This window comes from Engystomops pustulosus, chromosome 3, assembly GCF_040894005.1.
Source record: "Engystomops pustulosus chromosome 3, aEngPut4.maternal, whole genome shotgun sequence".
Taxonomy (NCBI): Eukaryota; Metazoa; Chordata; class Amphibia; order Anura; family Leptodactylidae; genus Engystomops; species Engystomops pustulosus.
The window spans coordinates 178,650,868-178,670,934 of record NC_092413.1 but is presented as its reverse complement, the minus strand read 5'-3'; the positions used below and the strand labels follow the sequence as shown (position 1 = coordinate 178,670,934).

Genomic DNA, 20,067 nt, shown 5'->3' with positions numbered 1-20,067 from the left:
TCTGGCTTCAGACAGATTTTCTTGTTTCCCAATAGCAGAGCAGCAACCACTATTTCCCCACATAGCAGGAGCCGACTACAGAGAGACCGTGCAGTCAGGGAGAGGGGCAGGGTCAAGTGGAGTCAGGGAAAGGGCCAGAGCAGTCGGGGAGAGGGGTGGGGCCAGAGCTTCAGGTCAAGAGATTCACAACTTCCTGACACAGTGTCAGGTTTTTCAGCACTGATATAGTGTCTTCTGCTCACAAACTGTAGCCAGCACTATACAGGACTTCCCTGGCACCTAGTTATGTGCAAAGGGGCACAGGAAGTGATCTTAACATGCTGCTTCCATCCTGTAATCAATGGAATGTTTAAAATACATCCCATTGATTACTTTTCAGAGACAAGATAGCCCCCCTAAGTCGGGTAGCAGGGTAGTGCCCTAGGCGATTGCCTACCCTAGCCTACCTGTCGTTGAGAGTCATGTAACAATGCCGGATTTCAGGATGGGAAGGTGAGGGAGGAGGTTGGCATTGAGAGAGCAAAGAGGTATTCATAATTAACTGAAGATGGAGCCCAGAGGATCTCTGGTGATGCTCCCTAGAGTTACTCAGGCTGAATTGCATCAATTTAAAAGTCGCTTTTGAAAAATCAGGAGAAGCTAAAAGAAGAACTGATCATGACGGGGGGGGGGGGGGGGGCACACACTACCATGTAGGTGTGCTTGGTTAACTATCCCTGATCCTGGTGCTATATTTCTTTGAAGAAGAAGCTCTATAAATATATTAAAATATATTGTCCCATAGGTGGAATGCAGGCCATTTATGAAGTCAAAAACTGTACAGGACAAAATCATTTTTCGGGCAAAGTAAGATATTATTATATCGCTGCTCAAGAGGTTATTTGGAATTATGGTCCAACATCAATAAACCAGTTCACTGGAGAGAAGCTGGATGCTCCTGGCAGGTATGTACACCATGGCCTGATTATTATTATTATTATTATTATTATTATTATCAACAATTTAGATCATTTCCTTAACAGAATGTGAAAATAGAGCTTAAAGGAAATCTAACATTTTAAAATGGTCATTCTGACCTAAACATACCGTTACACAGCGCTGGGTAAGCCGATGCTGGAGGTGGTCGTGATAAGGCACGGAAATCCTCAGTTTCAATGAAAAATCAATATATCAATAGGCATATAAGCCTTTTCATCCACAACATTAGTTACTTATTGATCCATAATTGGTCAACTGTTTATAGTATAGGAAATAGCTTGCTGGTCGGAAGGGTTCTGACTTGATGAGGGGTCCTATTCCCTTATATGAATAGTTCACAAGGTCAAGCATATTGCCTATTGCTCTATTGACCATCTGTAGGATTGGTGGAGATAACCAGATAGCCAAGTAGGTTTCTCCGGTGGTCGGACTGACAAAGTGCAATCCTTATAGGCTTCTCATTCATTCGGGGACCCCATTCTTGTGGTTGGTGGGGGTTCCTGCCATCAGACTCCCCTCTTAATAGCAAGCTTTCAAATTTCAATAAAACTAGGTCCAGTTACTCATTTGTAACTTTGCGGCAGGCACTTACCTAATTATTATAAGAAACTACCATATGAGTTTCAGTACCCTCTGTGGAGAGCTTGTGTGGTGAGCCAGGAATATCTGTAAGATGGGCTGTATTCTCACTGCTGCTGAACAACCATCCAATTATCATATATGGAAATATATACAGCAAGAAGCAGAACAGGTACATACCATCCAACCATCCGGCATCTGGTGCAACAGATTTCAGGCTCAGTCCCACTGTCCCAGGCAAGGGAGGTTTATCCTGGGCTGTAACTCGGGTTAAATGCAATGATGATGAACAGAACTGTCAACTCCCTTCATCATCATTGATTCTATGTTGCTACTGTGTGTAGCAGAGGCCAGAGGGCTTGATGTGATAACGTCACATTATATTATGTGGTTGCCATTAACCTCTTCATGCTATGCACTGTACATTTACAGTGTGGAGGCTATATGAAGAAAGCTCACGGGCTGAACCCTCTTCATACAGAAGTGGGGTTTGCTGCATATTGCAGCAAACATCCACCACTTATACCCGCTAGACAGAAGGGGTGGTTTAGAAAACCAAAAGAGGGCTGGAACGGCGCTATTCGGACAAGGGTCTTCAAGAAGGTTAAAATGCTTTATTCCATATTCCATATTCCATAAAGCATTTTAACCTTCTTGAAGACCCTTGTCCGAATAGCGCCGTTCCAGCCCTCTTTTGGTTTTCTAAACTACCCCTTCTGTCTATTGGATCACTGGTTTAACTTAGGTTAAACACCAGCACGCTGAAGGGCAGCTTACGGATACTTTAAAAGCGCATTAACTTTATAATAAGGTGAGCACACCTCTAGGGGGGGTCACTTCCTACATACCCCCCCTATTTTCTGCGTGGTTCCATTGGATACCATACGTACCTCTTTCCCATTATCCGCACAGTATCACACGAGGCGCCGTCCTCTTGTTTGCCTTTGTTTTGTTTTTTTCCCCTACTTTTAGTACACTTATACCCGCTATCGGTGCTAGCACTGATCGTGGGTATTAACCCAAATGATGCCACCGGCTGCATTTAAAAGACAGCGGCGTGTGGGTGCCCCATCTTTGTTGCGATCGTCACTCCCCCAAACGCCATCTGGGGTAGGCAGAAATTGGTTGCCATGACAGCCTCAGGTCTGATGAAGTCTGATTTCTGCAGTTTCGTTACAATGAGCCAGTGGCTCACTGTAATGAATACTGTGCAAAAATGCCATATACTGTAATACAGCAGTATTGCAGTACATGGTAGGAATGATCAGACCATCTAGGGTTAAAATACACTAGAGAGTCTAAGAAATAGTAAAAAAAAAAAAAAGTTAAAAAAAATAAATAAATAAATAAAAATTTGAATCACCCCCTTTCTCAGAACTGATATAAAACATAACAAACAGTAAAAATCACAAAAACCCATCTCAAAATGCCCAATCTACCAAAATATAAAAACAGTTATTGCCGGCGGTATAGCCCCCAAATGTCTGAAATGCTACTTTTACACCATTTTACATCACATTAAAAATGTAATCAAAAGGTCGCACAGTCCTCAAAATGGTAGCAATGAAAATGTCAGTTCATTTAGCAAAAAATGACACCTAACACAGCTCCGTACACCATAGTATAAAAAAGTTGTTGTACATACACATTCGTTTAATTATTGAAAATGTAGTAAAACACAAAACTTGTATAAATTTGGTATCACCGTGATCATAGCGAACCAAAGAATAAAGCAGAGCGCCAGTTTCCCAGTAAAGTACACGACATGGAATAATAAATAACGTCAATGAGAAGTAAAATTTATTACACAGAAAATAAACCCTCACAAAGCTCTGCAAACGAAAAAATGAAAAAGTTATGGATTTTTGAAGGTAGAGAGCAAAAAATTAGCAAAAAAACACTGGGGCACATTTACATACCCGGTCACCGGAGTTCACAGAAAGTGCATTGTCTGACTATAATGCACCGTGCGGCGATTCTATAAGATTGTGCGCCCAATATCATGAATGTGTTGCTTCCCAGCTCAGGTCCGCCTGAGTTCACCATCTTTTTAGTGGTGCATCTTTGTGCTTGGGCTTACGACACAATTTAAAAGTTAAATCCCGCGCTCAGTCCGAATCAGTTGGACTGTCCGACGGGATGCCCCCAAATTCCTGTCGCATAGAGGCCAGCGCAGCTGCGCCACAGATGGGTCACGTGCACCACAATCTCAGCGCACACACTTCTTAAATACTTGTACAAGCCGTTTTAGCCCTAAAAAAGTTGCACAGTCCAATGAAAGTGCAGCACGCGACCCTTAGTAAATGAGCCCCACTGTGTCCTTAAGGGTTTAAGGAAGGGGACATTAGGGTGGGTACCATACAGGAATGCTAGGGTTTAGGCTAAGGGGTAGGACAAAGGGTGTGGCTTAGGAAACATTTTTCCCAGCATGCCAAGCGCACAGCAGCTTTTGCCCTTATTTTACCTAAGCAGGGAGTACAGAGGTATGCACATGAGAAACATATGCAATACCACAATGGTGAACATGGGACTTTTCTTTTCCCCTAAACTAAAGTTGGCTTAGTTGTCCAATATCAAATATATGACATATATATTTGATAAAACATTGTTAATTTGTTGGTGTGATCTCTGATCTAAGACCAGGAGCATGGGTGAACAGAACCTAATGTTATTTTCTTTCCGATTTTAGTGAATCAGAATTATTTTTTGGAAATAGCCTAAACCGAATTGGCGGATCTTATATGAAAGCATTTTATGTTCGGTATACAGATAAATCCTTTACTGTAAGGAAACAAAGATCCAAAGAGGAACAACATCTTGGACTCATGGGTAATTCTTGTGCTTACGCTTCCATTCAGACCTGATAGGGGAGGGTCACATTTGGGAGGGTCTACCACTGTCTGTTTTGTTCAACACAAATTTACATCACATTCACTACAGACTGTGGAAAATGCTAGATGACAATTGTCAGGCAGTGTAGTCAAAAAAAATTGCCTAGTTTCAAAAAATAAAAAAAATTGCCAAAATTTTGGCCCATGCCAAGTCAGGAATCTATCAGTGTTAAAGAAAAACTATCATTAGCTTTCAGGCAAAATAGATTAAAAATACTCACCTAGTCTCCTCTTCATCTTGATCCCAATGCTGTCCATTGCTAGTCTTGACATGCCATGATCACCTTGAAAAGAAAGTTATAATTAGCAGTTCAGAGCCCAGGGACAAGATGTCAGTTTCTCTGGGCTGCTAATTATGCATGCCCTCGCCATGAATTCGCACCCCTGGCATGACGTCACCTCCCTCTCCCATGGTGGGTGCATGGGAGTGGTTATAATTAGCAGCCTGGAGCTCCGCACACCTTGCTGCTAATTATACGTTTCTTTTCTAGGTGATCCCAGTGTGTCAACATTAAAGATGATGAAGAGGAGATTAGGTGAATATTTTTTTGTCTTTTTTGCCTGAAAGCTAACAATAGTTTTCCTTTAATGTATTTACACTTTTGTATCACTTTTCCATTTTAAAACTGTGAAGTAATCCCTAACATTTAATGATTAATCTGTATTTTGAAACCCCCTTCGTGGTCCCCAACTATTTTTGCCCAAGGACCGTCTGTAAACATACATTTTCTCAAGGGACCGGTTGGTGGGAGGATGCGGTCTGGCATCATAGTTTCATAACCAAAAATGTATGTTTGAGTGTCCCACCATAACTCCCTGCGTGCCTAGCTAATATTGTCCTACTTCCTGAAGAAGGACCCCCAACTTATATTGTCCCCTTTCCTGTAGCATGTCCCCTCCCATGTCTCCTTATCTGCATCATGCCTTCCTCCCATGTCCCCTTTCCTTTAGCTATCCCCACTGTCTGCTTCCAATGTCCCCTTTCCCATTAAACTCTGTCAAAAAAAAATATTCACCTTCCTCATTCCCCTGCAGCAGTATTCTCTACCTTCACTTATCTTCTGTATTAATGCATGGCTCTGTTCGCTCTCCGTCAATAGAGCAGTGCATTAGCGTGGAAACTAAGTAAAGGAAGAGAAGACAGCTGCAGGGGAACAGAGAAGGTGAGTATTTTTTGTTTGTTAGTTTTTACAGAGGTCGAAAGCGGCCCAGAACCAGGTCGTGCACCAGTAATTGGGGACCACTGCTGTGGAGGACAAGCCTATAGACAGTAGACCGTAGGCTGCCGAGCCCTAAACTGCTATAGCACGGCGTTATATTTTTCCTATGCATAATAAAAGTTACCTGTAAAGAATGTTCCTTTATTCTTACTTTTCTAAGGCCCAAATTCAATAATATGTAGTAGATGTAAGCCCATTCAAGTTACATTTTGAGTAAATAGCTTTCTCGGTAAATAATCCAAGTGTTAAGCTTTTAGGAAGTGGATGATCTTAAGTAATAATTGGAATACAAGCAGTCCCCAGGTTACGTACAAGATAGGTTCCGTAGGTTTGTTCTTAAAGGAAACCTTTTTAAAGTTTATAGCAGAAGCTGCTTCGGCGCTGCGCGCGCAACGTCTCCGGCACTTCTTATGTCGGCGCGCGCACGGTCGCGCGCAGCGCCGAAACAGCTTCTGCTATAAACTTTAAAAAGTGTTAAAACCGCGATACAGCTGTTAATAACATTAACGAAAGTAGGCACCGGCACCAGATCACCCTGAGCTGGTGCTCGGTATTTACAGCTTACCCCTACCATTTGAAATGGTAGGTTTCCTTTAAGTTGAGCACTGTAAAAATCAAAAGAATAGCTATACTTAACCTGTTGACCGGTGACATTATGACAATAATGCTCTTTCGCTACAACCTCTACCTTTAGCAGTGGTGTCAAACAGAATTTCAGAATTTAGCAACACAATGGGGCAGATTTACTTACCTGGTCCAGTCCAAGCGGCGCGTTCTCAGACGAGGATTCGGTTCTGCCAGGATTCACTGCGCCCGATGTCATCTAGGTGTCACTGCTGCGCTGAAATACGCTGTAATTCACCTTCTTCGTCTCAGTCTGATGCCCACACCCCCGATTTCTGGCGTGTGAAAGCCGGTCACGAGCACCAAAATCCCAGGGCAATTTGTCGCAAATCGTAAATTGCGAATTGCCCCAATTTGTTAGTCTATAGCAGGGAGGGAAACCTGCAGTGAAAAGTGGCACACTCAGCACTTAAAATGAAAGAAGGGGTATGTCCAATAGGTCACATGCCATGACATCATAAGCCCATTCCCTTACAATTAAAGACATGTTTTTAAAACTCATTACAAAATCTACATAGAAAACTGTGTACATGAAGCAACATGAGTCTTAGGAGAAAAGGTAAGTGTAACTTGTTGCTACATCGTCAAATCTAATGCAATGCACAAAGTGAAGTCAGCCAAAAAATGGACATGGAGTTTCCCCTGGATCTAGAAGAGGGCTACAATGTTGCTAGTAATAAAGAGCTGTATGCCACTTCTTTCCTGGAAGGTGATACAATGATGGTGGTGTATATTTTTATGATTTTTTGTGACATTTTCAATAGGCTGCAATTTTACAAAAATCAAAAGTGAAGAGAAAAAAGCAGTTTGCAAAAAAACACAGTGTGCAGATTTTCCACAAAATAGACGCACAAAAATTACATTGATTAGAGGCCTACATCTATTAGTGTATTTGGTGTAAGCAGATATTTGCCTCTTTTGGGGTTAAATTTGGTGTGCGACTTTTCTTGCATGGAATATACACACTTTATTTAATGCATATTTTTATGCAAATTTTTTCTCCATGTGTGTAAATGACAAATTAAAATTATTGCAATTAAAGTGGGCAACTAAATTGTCAAACTCCTCTTTTGTGTTATGCTAGATGAACCCAGTGGGGCACATTTACTAAGGCTTTGTGCCGTTTTGAGACGCACTTTTTTCGGACTGCGCCCTATCTTCCATGGTAAAATGGCTTGCACAGGTATTTAAGTAGTGGGTGCGCTGGGATTGTGCGACCCTTTTTGTGGCGCAACTGCACTGGCATCCATGCGACACAAATTAGGGGACGTGCCGACGAACGATCTGATTTGGACTGAGCGCGGGATTTTACTTTCATATGGTGTCGCAAGCCCTAGCACTTACATGCACCACTAAAAAAATGGTGAACTCTGTCGGACCTGAGCGGGGAAGCGACACATGTAGGATATCGGGCGCACAATCTTAGTGAATCGCAGTTATATTCAGACAATGCATTTTCAGTGAACTCCAGTGAATGTGCCTCATTGTCATCGATAAAGAGGCCTAGCCACGTAATAGAATTAAAGAATAGATTAGAGGGGCAAAAACAAAAATGTCTTCCCATTGGGTCATATAAGTATTTGCAAGTGAGGGGGAATATAAGATTTCCTATTAGTAAGAACAGTGGATGTTTTTAACAGTTTTTCTAAACCTACAATTTAGGGATCTGCCTGTCCCTTCTATATTGATCTATAGCTTCTATATTTGTCTATCTATCCATCACTCAAATCTATCTATCTCTCTTCCATTCCATATTGTAAGGTACAGCAAAGTACAGCAACGTTTCGGCTCACTTGGAGCCTTTTTCAAGAGCCTCTAAGTGAGCCGAAACGTTGCTGTACTTTGCTGTACCTTAAAAACATGGAATAAAAGAAACCACTTGCTACACATTATACTGGATGTCCCAGAGTGCTGCCTATTTTCTCATACTCTATCTATCGATCTATCTTCCTACCTACCTACCGACCGATTTCTTAGTTGTAACTACCTATCTACCAATTGATCTCTCCTTTCTATTTGCCTACCTGTCTTTTTTTCTATACCTCACATTTATCTATAATCTATCCATCATTTAATTTTCTATCTATATATTACATATATTATATGTCAGTCTATTTCTTCATCAAAAAAAAAAATGTAAAAACTGACACTTACTCTATGCCCCCATTGACTTCAATGTGAAAATAACTTAATGTTTTCCGTTATGGTCAGTTTGGCATCATCCATTATGAATCTTTTTTTTTTTTTTTTTTTAAAGGAATAAAGTACTGCAAGCTCTGTCATTTTTCCATGAAAAAAACTGAAGAATAAACTGATGACATATTGGTTGACATAAAAATTTTACATTGCTTTAAATGGGATTTTAAATGGATCTGTTCAATTTCCTTTTTTTTACTTTTTAAAGCGAAAACTAGAAACTAAAATCTTGACAGTAGTGTGAACTGAGCCTTAGGCCCCTTCTATACCCCCAAGTGTGATGCGTTCAGTTCCGGTTTTCTGTGTTTCGGCCGGGAGATCCGGGCAGCATGCGTTGCAAGTGTGATGAGAGTTCAACGCATCACACTCGCGGGTGTAGAAGGGGCCTTAGTCTGTTACAGTTTTCGGCTTTTTCAGTGTCATGTAATGGCTTCACATGGAAGGCTCTGTTTGGTATAGTTTAGTTCTTTTCAGGATAATACGCCATTATATTTACAAATGAAGGAGTACTGTGGATATATAAGAAATTTTCATTCCTGTCCTGGAAAGATATGTTTTACATATAGGGAATACTTCTTGTCCGTTTTTGGACGTATTTCACTTTGTGCATTGTGTGCACTTAGATTTTACTAGGCAGCGTTAAGTAACACTTTCTTTTACTCCTAGGACTCATATTGATTCATGCACACTGTTTTCTATGTATATTCTGTAGTATGAGTGTTTGAAATATGTTTTGATTGTAAGAGGATTGGCTTACAACATGGCTTATGATGTTATGTGATGTATTTGAGATACTTTTTCACCGCTTGTGTATAGCTCCTGTTTCTAATAATAAACAATTTGACGATTTTATTTCACGTTTTCCCCATGAGCGCAGGATCTTTGCTTTGTACTTCCATGCTTTAGACCCACACATGACCATTCTAACAAATATTTTTTTTATTCCTAGGGCCAATTATTTTGGCAGAGGTTGGAGATACTATCATAATCACTTTTAAGAACAATGCAAGTTACCCATTGAGCATCCAGGCTCATGGCGTAAACTACAAGAAATCTATGGAAGGTGCCTTCTACAAAACAGGGGAAGGACCTGCAGGTCAGTGGTTTTTACTTACTGGAATAATTTGTTATATTTTATTACTTTAGAGTAGTAGTAAGTTGCTCACAGTTTCATTACGAATCAGTATCTTCTGAGGTCAAAGGAACAGGTGATGGGAGGGTATGATCACTTACTCCCTATATAGAATATAAAATCGCTCTCTCTGATTACTGTCACTTCACCAGTAGATTCCTTTAAGAGGTTGTCCACAAATTTATACTGATAAGCCATAAACATCATGATCTAGGATTAATTGATGTTTCTTTGTTATTACTACTACAGAACCAGAAGGAAATTCTCATGCTTCCCATGTGGCCCCAGGAGAAATCTACATATATAAATGGAGTGTACCACAAAGCATGGCACCAAGTCTGAATGACCAAAACTGCTTAACATGGCTGTACTACTCCGGGGTTAATGTAGTTGCAGATACTAATGCTGGGCTCATAGGCCCCTTGATAGTATGTAATAGTTTGAGTGATAACGAGGTAAGTGTAACCACTGGGTGTTATAATTCTAGTTGATACATTACAATGTAAAGAAAACTTGTCACCAGCCTTTACAACACTAATTGGCTAGTTTCCTGTGGCAGGGTATAATATAACCTTTCTAGAATTCCCTCTTTTATGTTAAAACTTGTCAATTTACTTATTTTTGCAAATGAGCTGAATAGAGTCAGTTTTTATCTAAGCTGAGTTGAGATTAGGGGCTTGAAGAGGAACGTCAAACAATAATATCTTGATCACCCTAGCAGGTAAAACCATAGTTCTGCAGTCATTATAAAGATGAATGTCTCAACTTATAAAGCTCAGAAGATAAGAATTCTCCTTATGGAGAGTTTACCAATTAAGGCCGCCTTACAGGCATGTGGAGACTTAAAGCCATTGATGCTCCACTAGGGAATTCTGGGGAGTATGCAGACATGTTTTCCAAGGTGTTAAGTGGAAAACAATGGGGGTCATTTACTAAGGGCCCGATTCGCGTTTTTCCGACGTGTTACCCGAATATTTCCGATTGTACCTGAATTGCCCCGGGTTTTTGGCGCACGCGATCGGAATTTGGCGCATCGGCGCCGGTATGCACGCGACGGAAATCAGGGGGCGTGTCCGAACGAAAACCCGACGTATTCGGAAAAAACGCCGCATTTAAAAAAAAAATTGTGTCGCGAAAATTTCACTCACCTTCATCCTGGATAGGCTGGTGTATTTCGAGGCATTCCAGCAGACTTCAGCGCAGCAGCGCCACCTGGTGGACGGCGGAGGAACTGCTTTGATGAATCCCGGTCGGACCCGAATCCAGTGCAGAGAACGCGCCGCTGGATCGCGAACGGACCGGGTAAGTAAATCTGCCCCAATGTCTCCTTTTGATACCTTGAAAGGGAACCCCCTTAACCCCACATCATGTTTTTAGACTTCTATTAGGTCATACATGGTGTTAAGGGGGCTGCCTTTCAAGGTAGCAAAAGGAGGAATTGTTTTCCACTTAACACCTTGGAAAACATATTTGCATACGTCCCTCAACTTATAAAGACCAGGCAGCTAAAGACAAAGGCATAGACAATTATGTTTTTAACTGGCTGTATCTCAGGTTCTGTAGCACACAGAACCACTATCTTTAATATGATACATAAACATGGCTCTAGGTGCTATAGAGTTCACAAAATAGGCAGCTGAATTGAAGCTCCCCCTTCAGCTTCTCAGCCTGAGCAAAATGTCTCCACTTCTGTCACTATTTCTGACAGAAGATTAACCTCTTCACAACTGCCATTTGGCTCTATAGCTCCTAATTGCACATACAGCTTGCAGATAGACGATGCAGATAAACTTACCAAAATATGTTAAAAATATGTACATTATCAAACCAATGTCCTTTCCAAGGTTCAGCTACAAAGGTAGAGGGTGTATGTAGTTCTGCAGGTTGTAAGCTGCAAAATATACTCGAGTATAAGCCAACCAGAGTAAAAGCCAAGGTCCAGGGGTGAAGCAAGCCTTTCTGCTGCCCGAGGTGACCTATAGAGAGACCCCAAAAGATATGTATATATATTTGTACTACAATGTGTAGACAAACAAAAAACGCCAGCTCACCCCACCACGGAACCTTAACACGGCACTCCAACTCCTGGGTTCCTTCTGGTGCGCGGAAAACAAACCACAGCTGACTGGTAACAAGATCCAAAAGTTGTACGAACCAGCACTGCAAAATATGAGTCCCACGTAGAGTCTTTGCCAAGCATAAGTTCTTTATTGAATAAAAGCACAATATAACACGGGGAGACATTCCGGTTAAGGCGTTTTGACACTGAGCGTCTTAGTCATAACCTGCATTTGCTATCACTGCATTGGCTTTTAACTGTTCCAGCTGTGCGGGTCCGGAAAGCAAACACTCCCCCCACCTGATCACATGATACCAGGGAGTGTTATCTGGTATCATGTGATCGGGTGGGGGGAGTGTATGCTTTCCTGACCCGCACAGCTGAACATTGTTCGTACAACTTTTGGATAGAGAGACCCCCCTCCATATATGCAATACACCAGGGAGTGTCAGGACCAGATCCATCAAATTGGTTTGGTGTGAAAATAAAGCAATGCAAAATGTATATAGCGTGCAACCATATAGTATAAAAATCATACAGAGTGCCACCATGTAGTATAAAATGCCTACAGCGTACCGCCATGTAGTAAAATGCATACAGCGTGCCACCATGTAGTATAAAATGCATACAGCTTGCCGCCATGTAGTATAAAATGCATTCAGCGTACCGCCATGTAGTATAAAATACGTACAGTGCGCCGACATGTCGTATAAAATGCGTACAGCTTGCTGAGAGGAGGCAGATGTAGCAGTGTTGAAGTGTCCACCTCAGCTTTACTACATGTCTCCACCTTAAGCTGCATTCAGACGAGCGTGTGCCTGCCTTACCGTATCACGGCGGGCACACGTCGGTGCCTGCGAGAGGAGGAGGGAGCTGCTCACCCCACCCCTCTCTATAGAGATATATGGCGCACAGCGCTGCATTCCGGGGAAAGATAGGACATGTCCTACCTTTCTCTCGGGTGAAGAACGGTATAGTGCTGCACGTGTGCGGCACCTTACCGCTCCATACAGCGCTGTGCACCCATTGCCGGCCTATGGGGGACATATATCTGACGTATATACGTCCCCTAACGGCCGTCTTTATGAAGCCTTACCTTGCTACACACCAAAGGGGCAGATATAGCTGACAGATGAAGTAGAGCTGAAGTGGATACCTAAGCTCTAGCTTCATCTGTACATGGATTATGGCTGGCTGTGGAACTCCCCAGGCTGGGCTTGCATTTGGAGCTGCAGATTCACACACTTTGCTGCAGAGGATAACATAGAGCAGTGGTGGCGAACCTATGGCACGGGTGCCAGAGGCGGCACTCAGAGCCCTTTTTGTGAGCCCCTGGGCTATCACCCCAGACCGGACTCAAAAAATCTTCCTGCAATTCCAAGCAACTTAAAAGATGCTGCTTTCAGTGATATATTAAAGTGATACTTACTTTGCTACTTGGGAATGTAGGAAGAGGGAGAATGAGCAGACAGGACCGAATTTTCTTTGGAGGAGGCCAATATGATCGAACAATGTTGAGTAACTGGGAGCAATAAGTTACTGCTTTAATTTTTGGTTGGCACCTCGCATTAAATAAGGGGGTTTTGGGTTGCAGTTTGGGCACTCGGCCGCTAAAAGGTTCACCATCACTGACATAGAGGGACACCTTGGGCGGCTCCTGAGCGTGCCACGAGGAACCAGACTCCAGAGCTGACTGTGCTGTGCAGCACCATACACACTGACTGACTTACGCACAGCACAATTAGCAGTCATTATAGGCCAAAAACAATTGCCGCTGCCTTCAGCCCACGCCCCTTCCTCCTGCCTGGACATGTCACGATCATGGTTTTTTTAAAGCGACATGTCGTGGCTGGCTGCCCTTCTTACTAGTGGCCTGTACACCCCCACATCTAGCTGAAGGCGCTGCCTGAGTACAGATTCTCAAATTGCCTCATGGTAGGTGCGGAAAAACACATTTACCCTCCAATAGGAGAGAGAAAAGAGGACAAACTAGAAGAATATATACAAATTGTGAGTCTTTATTTATAGCACATATGCACAATAACATAGGTGATGACACCACCAGGTGGCACCGTCATAAAAATGACAAAAAACAGACAATTAAAATGATATTAAGAACATGGGTGGTATGGTACAGAACAGAAGGAACGGGGGTGACCCCCAGACGAAACGTACGTCGGGGACACGGCTCCTCCAGGACAGTGATTCTACAGATGACTGGGTAAGACCTTGCCTTCACACATCATAGCCATTCTAGCTAGGCAGCTTACAAGATAGCGTTATCACCATTTATAAAAAACTTACTCTCTCTCAAAGCTATCGCTGATACTAGTCCTGTTTAGAACACATGTTTCTATAGCAGTGCTTAGGCTCACACCTACCCAGTCTATTGTTTAAACCAAACAGGTTTTTACTTACCAATTATCCCATCTGTCTGCAGTCAGCCGTTCCTTCTGTTCTGTACCATACCACCCATGTTCTTAATATCATTTTAATTGTCTGTTTTTTGTCATTTTTATGACGGTGCCACCTGGTGGTGGCATCACCTATGTTATTGTGCATATGTGCTATAAATAAAGACTCACAATTTGTATATATTCTTCTAGTTTGTCCTCTTTTCTCTCTCCTATTGGAGGGTAAATGTGTTTTTCTGCTTGTATTCTGAGGACTTTTAAAACTGGGTGCGTAATCACACACAGGGCTTTTACTTTAGCCGCTCCCCTTGGGACCGTTCAATTGGCCTCCAGATATATGGGGTTAAGATTCTTCACTTTCCCCAAACATAACCCCTTTACCTGTATCCAATTATTGTTTTGAGTCATGGTAGGTGCGCCCTTGCCGAGGCCCCTAATTTTACCCAAAAAACTGGGGAAACTTATTTATTCAAGTATAAGGCCTAGGGTGGGAAATGCATTGGTCACAACCTCCCCCAGTAAAGAAATGCCCCATGCAGCCTCTCCTTACTTATTTAATGCCCCATACAGCCTCCCCTCACTAATGAAATGCCCCATGCAGTAACCCCCACTAATGAAATGCCCAATGCAGCAGCCCCCACAAATGTAATGCCACATTCAGTCACCCCACACTAATAAAATGCCCCATTTATCCACTCCTCCCTCATGAAATGCCCCTTTCAGCCACTCCTCACTAATGAAATGCCCCATGCAGCCTTTCCAGACTAATGAATTGCCCCTTTCAGCCACTCCTCAATAATGAAATGCCCCATGCAGAAGCCCTAACTTATAAAATGCCCCATGCAGCAGCCCCCACCAATGAAATGCCCCATGTAGCTTCCCCTCACTAATAAAATGCTCCATGCAGCCTCCTCTCACTAATGAAATGCCCCATGTCCCTCACTAATGAAATGCCCCATGCCCCTCACTAATGAAATGCCCCATGCGGCAGCCCCTACAAATGTAATGCCACATTCAGCCACCCCACACTAATAAAATGCCTCATTTAGCCACTCCCCACTAATGAAATGCCACTTTCAGCCACTCCTCAATGATGAAATGCCCCATGCAGCAGCCCCACTAATGAAATGCCCCATGGCCTCTCATCACTAATCAAATGCCCCATGCAGCCCTTCCCAAGTAATAAAATGCCCCATGCAGCCCCTCTCTAAAACAAACTTCTATACTTACCCTGTGGCCCTCCTCTTTCCTCCCAGCGTCTATGTGCTCTGCCTGCGCACTCACTATGATGTCATCAGTGTGTGCGGGGGTTAGAGTTCATAGACCCAACTCCACCCACACTGCACAGGAAGATGTAAAGCCCATAGAATCAGGCTTTATCTTGGCCCGATTCCACGAAAGGCACACAGTGCAGTGGATGGATGTCCCTGCATTATAAATTATATAGTGTTTGGACATCCTGTCCGCCAAACAGCTGGGCCAGAACTAATACAGGATACAGCTATATTGGATACAATGTTCCTTTTGTGACTGTAACTTTAACAGTGGATATCTCTGGTTCTGTGAAACAAAGAAACCTAGTTTCTAGGTGCCATGGTTCAGAAGGCTGACCAGAGGGTCAGCAGAAGGCATAATGGAGATGAAGCTGCAGGAAAGACTTAGCTTACAATCTGCAGAAGAACATGCAATTGTACCCCTTCCTGTTTATTATTTTATATTATTCTATGACATTCCCATATATGTAGCTGTGTAAGGCTAAGTGCACACTACTGTCGGAATATATGTTCTTTATCTCCATTTAAACAAAAAAAAAAAGGATGATAAATCAAGGTAGGTAAACTGACAGTAACTGATGTCATAGTGGGGGGGATGTATCAGCGCACTTGCGCCACAATTCTGGTGGTTTTGAGCCTATAACACTGTCTAAAATGCTTTGCACCACAGTAATCAAGGCTTTTAGACCATTTTTGTCACTTTTCCGACTCTCCCGAATAAGGGACATGCCCTTCTTTGAAAATGGGCGTGGCATCACGAGAAAGGGGCGTGTCTTATGGGAAATTGTCTAAAAGTAGGTCTAAAGTAGGAACCGACAGTCTTATGCTGCACCAGAAATTTGATTATTGCCTCTTTTGCTTACACCAGATGATTGACCACAACTATATTATATTGGCGACTATATTTGATGAGAATAAAAGCTTGTATCTGGATAGGAACATTCAGTTATTTACAAATGACCCCCAAAGTGTGAACAAGAACGATATTTTTTTTCGGTTGTCCAATTGGATGCATGGTAAGTACATACACAATAGAGACCAACAGGATTTTTTTGCATTTGTATCATTTCATGTAGGATAAAAAAAAAAAAAGAAAGAAATTTTTGAACACTGGATAACCACTCTGAATTCACTGGTGGCTAGCTTTAAGCAATTTACAGTTGCAGTATATTTGAAAGGTGGCCCCTCTGTAGACCAATTTCTGAAGCATTCTGCTGCAGGTGACTGCTGACTGCTGCAGGTGGCCACATGCAGGTAACCCTATAACATGAGACTTACCTACATTGCCACCTCAAAACCTGATCCAGAAGTTGCTCCATAGGCTATGCTGTCCTACTTATTTATTCTTCTCCATAGGCTATGGTCACTTGATGCGCTCGGATTGGTCGGTAAGAAACAACATGTGTTTTGCCTGGTAAATAGGCAAATTATAATTCCTGAGCTTTCAGTACTTCTGCCTCCCTCCCCCCTTATTTTTGGCCCTTCTCTACCTCCCCTTCTCAAAGTAGCCTCCATTCCCTTCATGTTGCAGACACTGTCCCCTCATATTGTGGCCACCTGTATTCTATTCCCCTCAATCGGGGTGGTTTGAAGATATGTTCATGCAGGGGCGTAACTTGAGGGGTTGCAGAGGTCGCGTTCGCAACCGGGCCCTGGAGGTTTAGGGGCCCATAAGATGTCACCTTCCCATATGAGAAGACTATTACTATAACCCATACATTATAGTCGGGGGCCAGGCACAGACTTTGCACTGGGGCCTTTGAGCTTCAAGTTACGCCACTGTGTTCATGTATCTTCTTACAAAATGCAGAGTTTAGTCAAAATGCATATGTGTTGGGGGCTTTCAGTTATTTATGACAGCAAAGATAGCAAAGCAGCCTGCACATTTTTTCTATGATAAACCTTGTATTTCATAAGCCTGTAGTATAAATTCTAATTTGACCTAAGTTTCCATGTACATGAACATGTGCATATCGCGGTCCATAAACAATGGGCATTGTTTATGGCCCGCCCTTGCATATGGTCCATGCCCTTGCTTGTGACCCGTCACACAGCTCACACAACTGATTATAGAAAAAGTCAACTTACCCACTGCACCATGCATCTACCACACCCTGAGTGAGCTCATGGAAAGCAACGGGGCTGTGAATTAGCATTAAAAAACAGCTAGCTGTGTATGGGACCTAACAGTGTAGTGCAAAAATTGAAAGGATGTGCATATAATGTAAATTACCAGAGTAAGCATGGTTATGGTGTTATAGCTATGTAGTAAGCTTGGTCAATTTTATTTTTAGCTTGGTTCTAGTGCTGTACCTATGTAAATTTTGATCATCTACGTAGTGCATTTGGTTTTATGTATACACTATTTGCACAATATACATACAATATACTATATACACAATATTTTAACAGTTTAAGGCCAGTGGGGGCCCACCGTGATTAGACATCCCATGGCTTATAGTTATCTCTGATCTGTAGGTCTGCTTAACACTTATATTTTATTTACAGCTATCAATGGATATATGTATGGGAACCTGCCCGGGCTAGAGATGTGTAAGGGAGACACAGTTCGCTGGCACATGATCGGACTAGGCGGGGTGATTGACATGCACGCAATCCACTTCACAGGAAATACCTTTTACACGAAGGGAACCACAAGGGATGTAGCAAGCTTATTCCCACACATGTCCTACACAGTGGCAATGAACCCTGATAATGTGGGTAAGTGACAATTAAAAATCATAAAACTAGAACTGAATGTAAAGGGATGAACATTTTGTATAATATTCAACATTATAAACAACATTGAAAAAAAATTATAAAATTATGGTGATGAGGCGCTGTCGCTCCTGTGGCTGCCCCGGCGCTTCTCCTCCTCCTAATTATGCACTGCTCCAGCATTGTCCTGCCCTGCATAAGCTGAGAATATGGCATCACTGACAGGCAGAAGTAATCAATCGCTGTACCATCCCTCAGCTGCTGTGTATGAGTCTTTCAACTCAGGTTGATTAGTTCTGTCTGGATAGTTCAGGAAGCTCTGTGGGTGATGTGTTTATGTAGGCACCCAGCTTCCTCAAGGTCTGGAATTTTATAATAGTTTTTTGAGCAAAACCACTCAGATCAGGGATTAAACCAGATATGTTTCTGCATCAATGTAGCTACAGCATTCTTAAGGTACCGTATGTATGTTTCACAATGCATAAAAGCAAATGGTAGATTTTCTTTAAAAGGCACATGGAATACAGCTGCTGCATAAAACATGTAAGTATAAAATAATTTTAAAAAGGCTGATAATTAAGCAAAAAAAGGGCATGTTTCCTAGTTAAAGGGAATTTGTCATAAGTTTTAAGCATGCAAGACTTGGTCTGGAGATTCAGAAATGGATAAACCTTAGGCAAGACAAATTACGTAGACAAACCACAATGTCAAGGAGGGGTCTCCAATCATAGTGATGCGAGGAGTCCCTTACTTCCCGCAAAACAGAAGCCCAAAACTTTTATCATCATTATATAGGAATATATCTCTACAATTCTCAGAGTCTTGTCCTTGGGACTGTGGTCAGTAATTTGATTTGTTTACAGGTCTGCTGGAAAGAAGGGATTCCAGGCATCATATATCAATTTTATGAACGTCCTATCTTCAGCACCTTGTTCGGTCCAAGTCTGTCCAGTTAGGGACCACTCTTATTATTAGTCTTGAAAGGGTTACTCCCTTTAAATAATATCTATCACTTTTTTGTAAATATATAATAAAGGAGTCTCCCAAGCTAGTACAGACATTTAAAAGGTTCATTGTAGATGCATTGGAGCAAAATTAAATGTATTTTAATTGTGTATACTCTCATGTAATATACATTTACAGCTCTATTAATTCCACTTAGGTACTTTTAACATTGAGTGCATGATAGCCCAACACTACACGGGCGGAATGAGACAGCACTACACGGTTCACGCATGTGGCCAGCCAGATCCACCATTCCAGTATTCCCGGAATATTGTATACTACTTGGCAGCTGTAGAAATAGAATGGAACTATTCTCCCAACCGCTCCTTTGAGTATGGGTGGCATAAAAACAGGTAAGTTGTCAGTTGTCAATTTGCAGCTGTATATACGGGTCCCCAATAGTCGTGTGAATGCAGCCTTACAGTGATGATATGTCTACTACCAGTGGTTTGGTTCCTCAGTCTTTAATAAAAATCATTGGCCAAAATATATTTGAAAACTGGTGTAAACAGAATTGTTCATTGTCCGTCAATAATGCAGCGTGTGACGATTCACTAAGATTGTGCGCCTAAAATCATGAATGTGTCGCTTCCCCGCTCAGGTCCGACAGAGTTCACCATCTTTTCTGTGGTGCATTTTAAACAAAGGGCATAAAATTTAACAAAAGTAAAATACTGCGGTCTGTCCAAATCACGCCCCATGATTTGTGTCACATGGAAGCCAGCGCAGCTGCGCCACAAAAGGGGTCGCATGCACCACAATCCCAGCAAACAGACTTAAATACCTGCGCAAGCCGTTTTAGGGCCAAAAAGGTGCACAGTCCGACAAAAAGTGCAAAGCGTGACCCTTAGTAAATGAGCCCCCAATCTGATGCACTTTGCTTCAAGCTGTCATGACATAAGTGTGGCACAGCACAAGTAACACATATGGCGCAAGCTAGGGAAACATACACCTACAAAAGTGTCAAACAAAATGCA

General features: G+C 42.2%; 1 protein-coding gene across 1 annotated transcript in view; it reads left to right on the top strand.

Moving 5' to 3' along the window:
* Positions 1–20,067, top strand: part of LOC140122346 (ceruloplasmin-like) — a 64,454-nt gene that overhangs the window by 20,001 nt on the left and 24,386 nt on the right. The window contains exons 6-12 of the mRNA XM_072143101.1: positions 785–944; positions 4,247–4,386; positions 9,438–9,584; positions 9,876–10,081; positions 16,236–16,383; positions 17,876–18,088; positions 19,248–19,443. Coding sequence (XP_071999202.1) covers positions 785–944; positions 4,247–4,386; positions 9,438–9,584; positions 9,876–10,081; positions 16,236–16,383; positions 17,876–18,088; positions 19,248–19,443 — 1,210 coding nt within the window. The remainder of the gene's footprint in view (positions 1–784; positions 945–4,246; positions 4,387–9,437; positions 9,585–9,875; positions 10,082–16,235; positions 16,384–17,875; positions 18,089–19,247; positions 19,444–20,067) is intronic.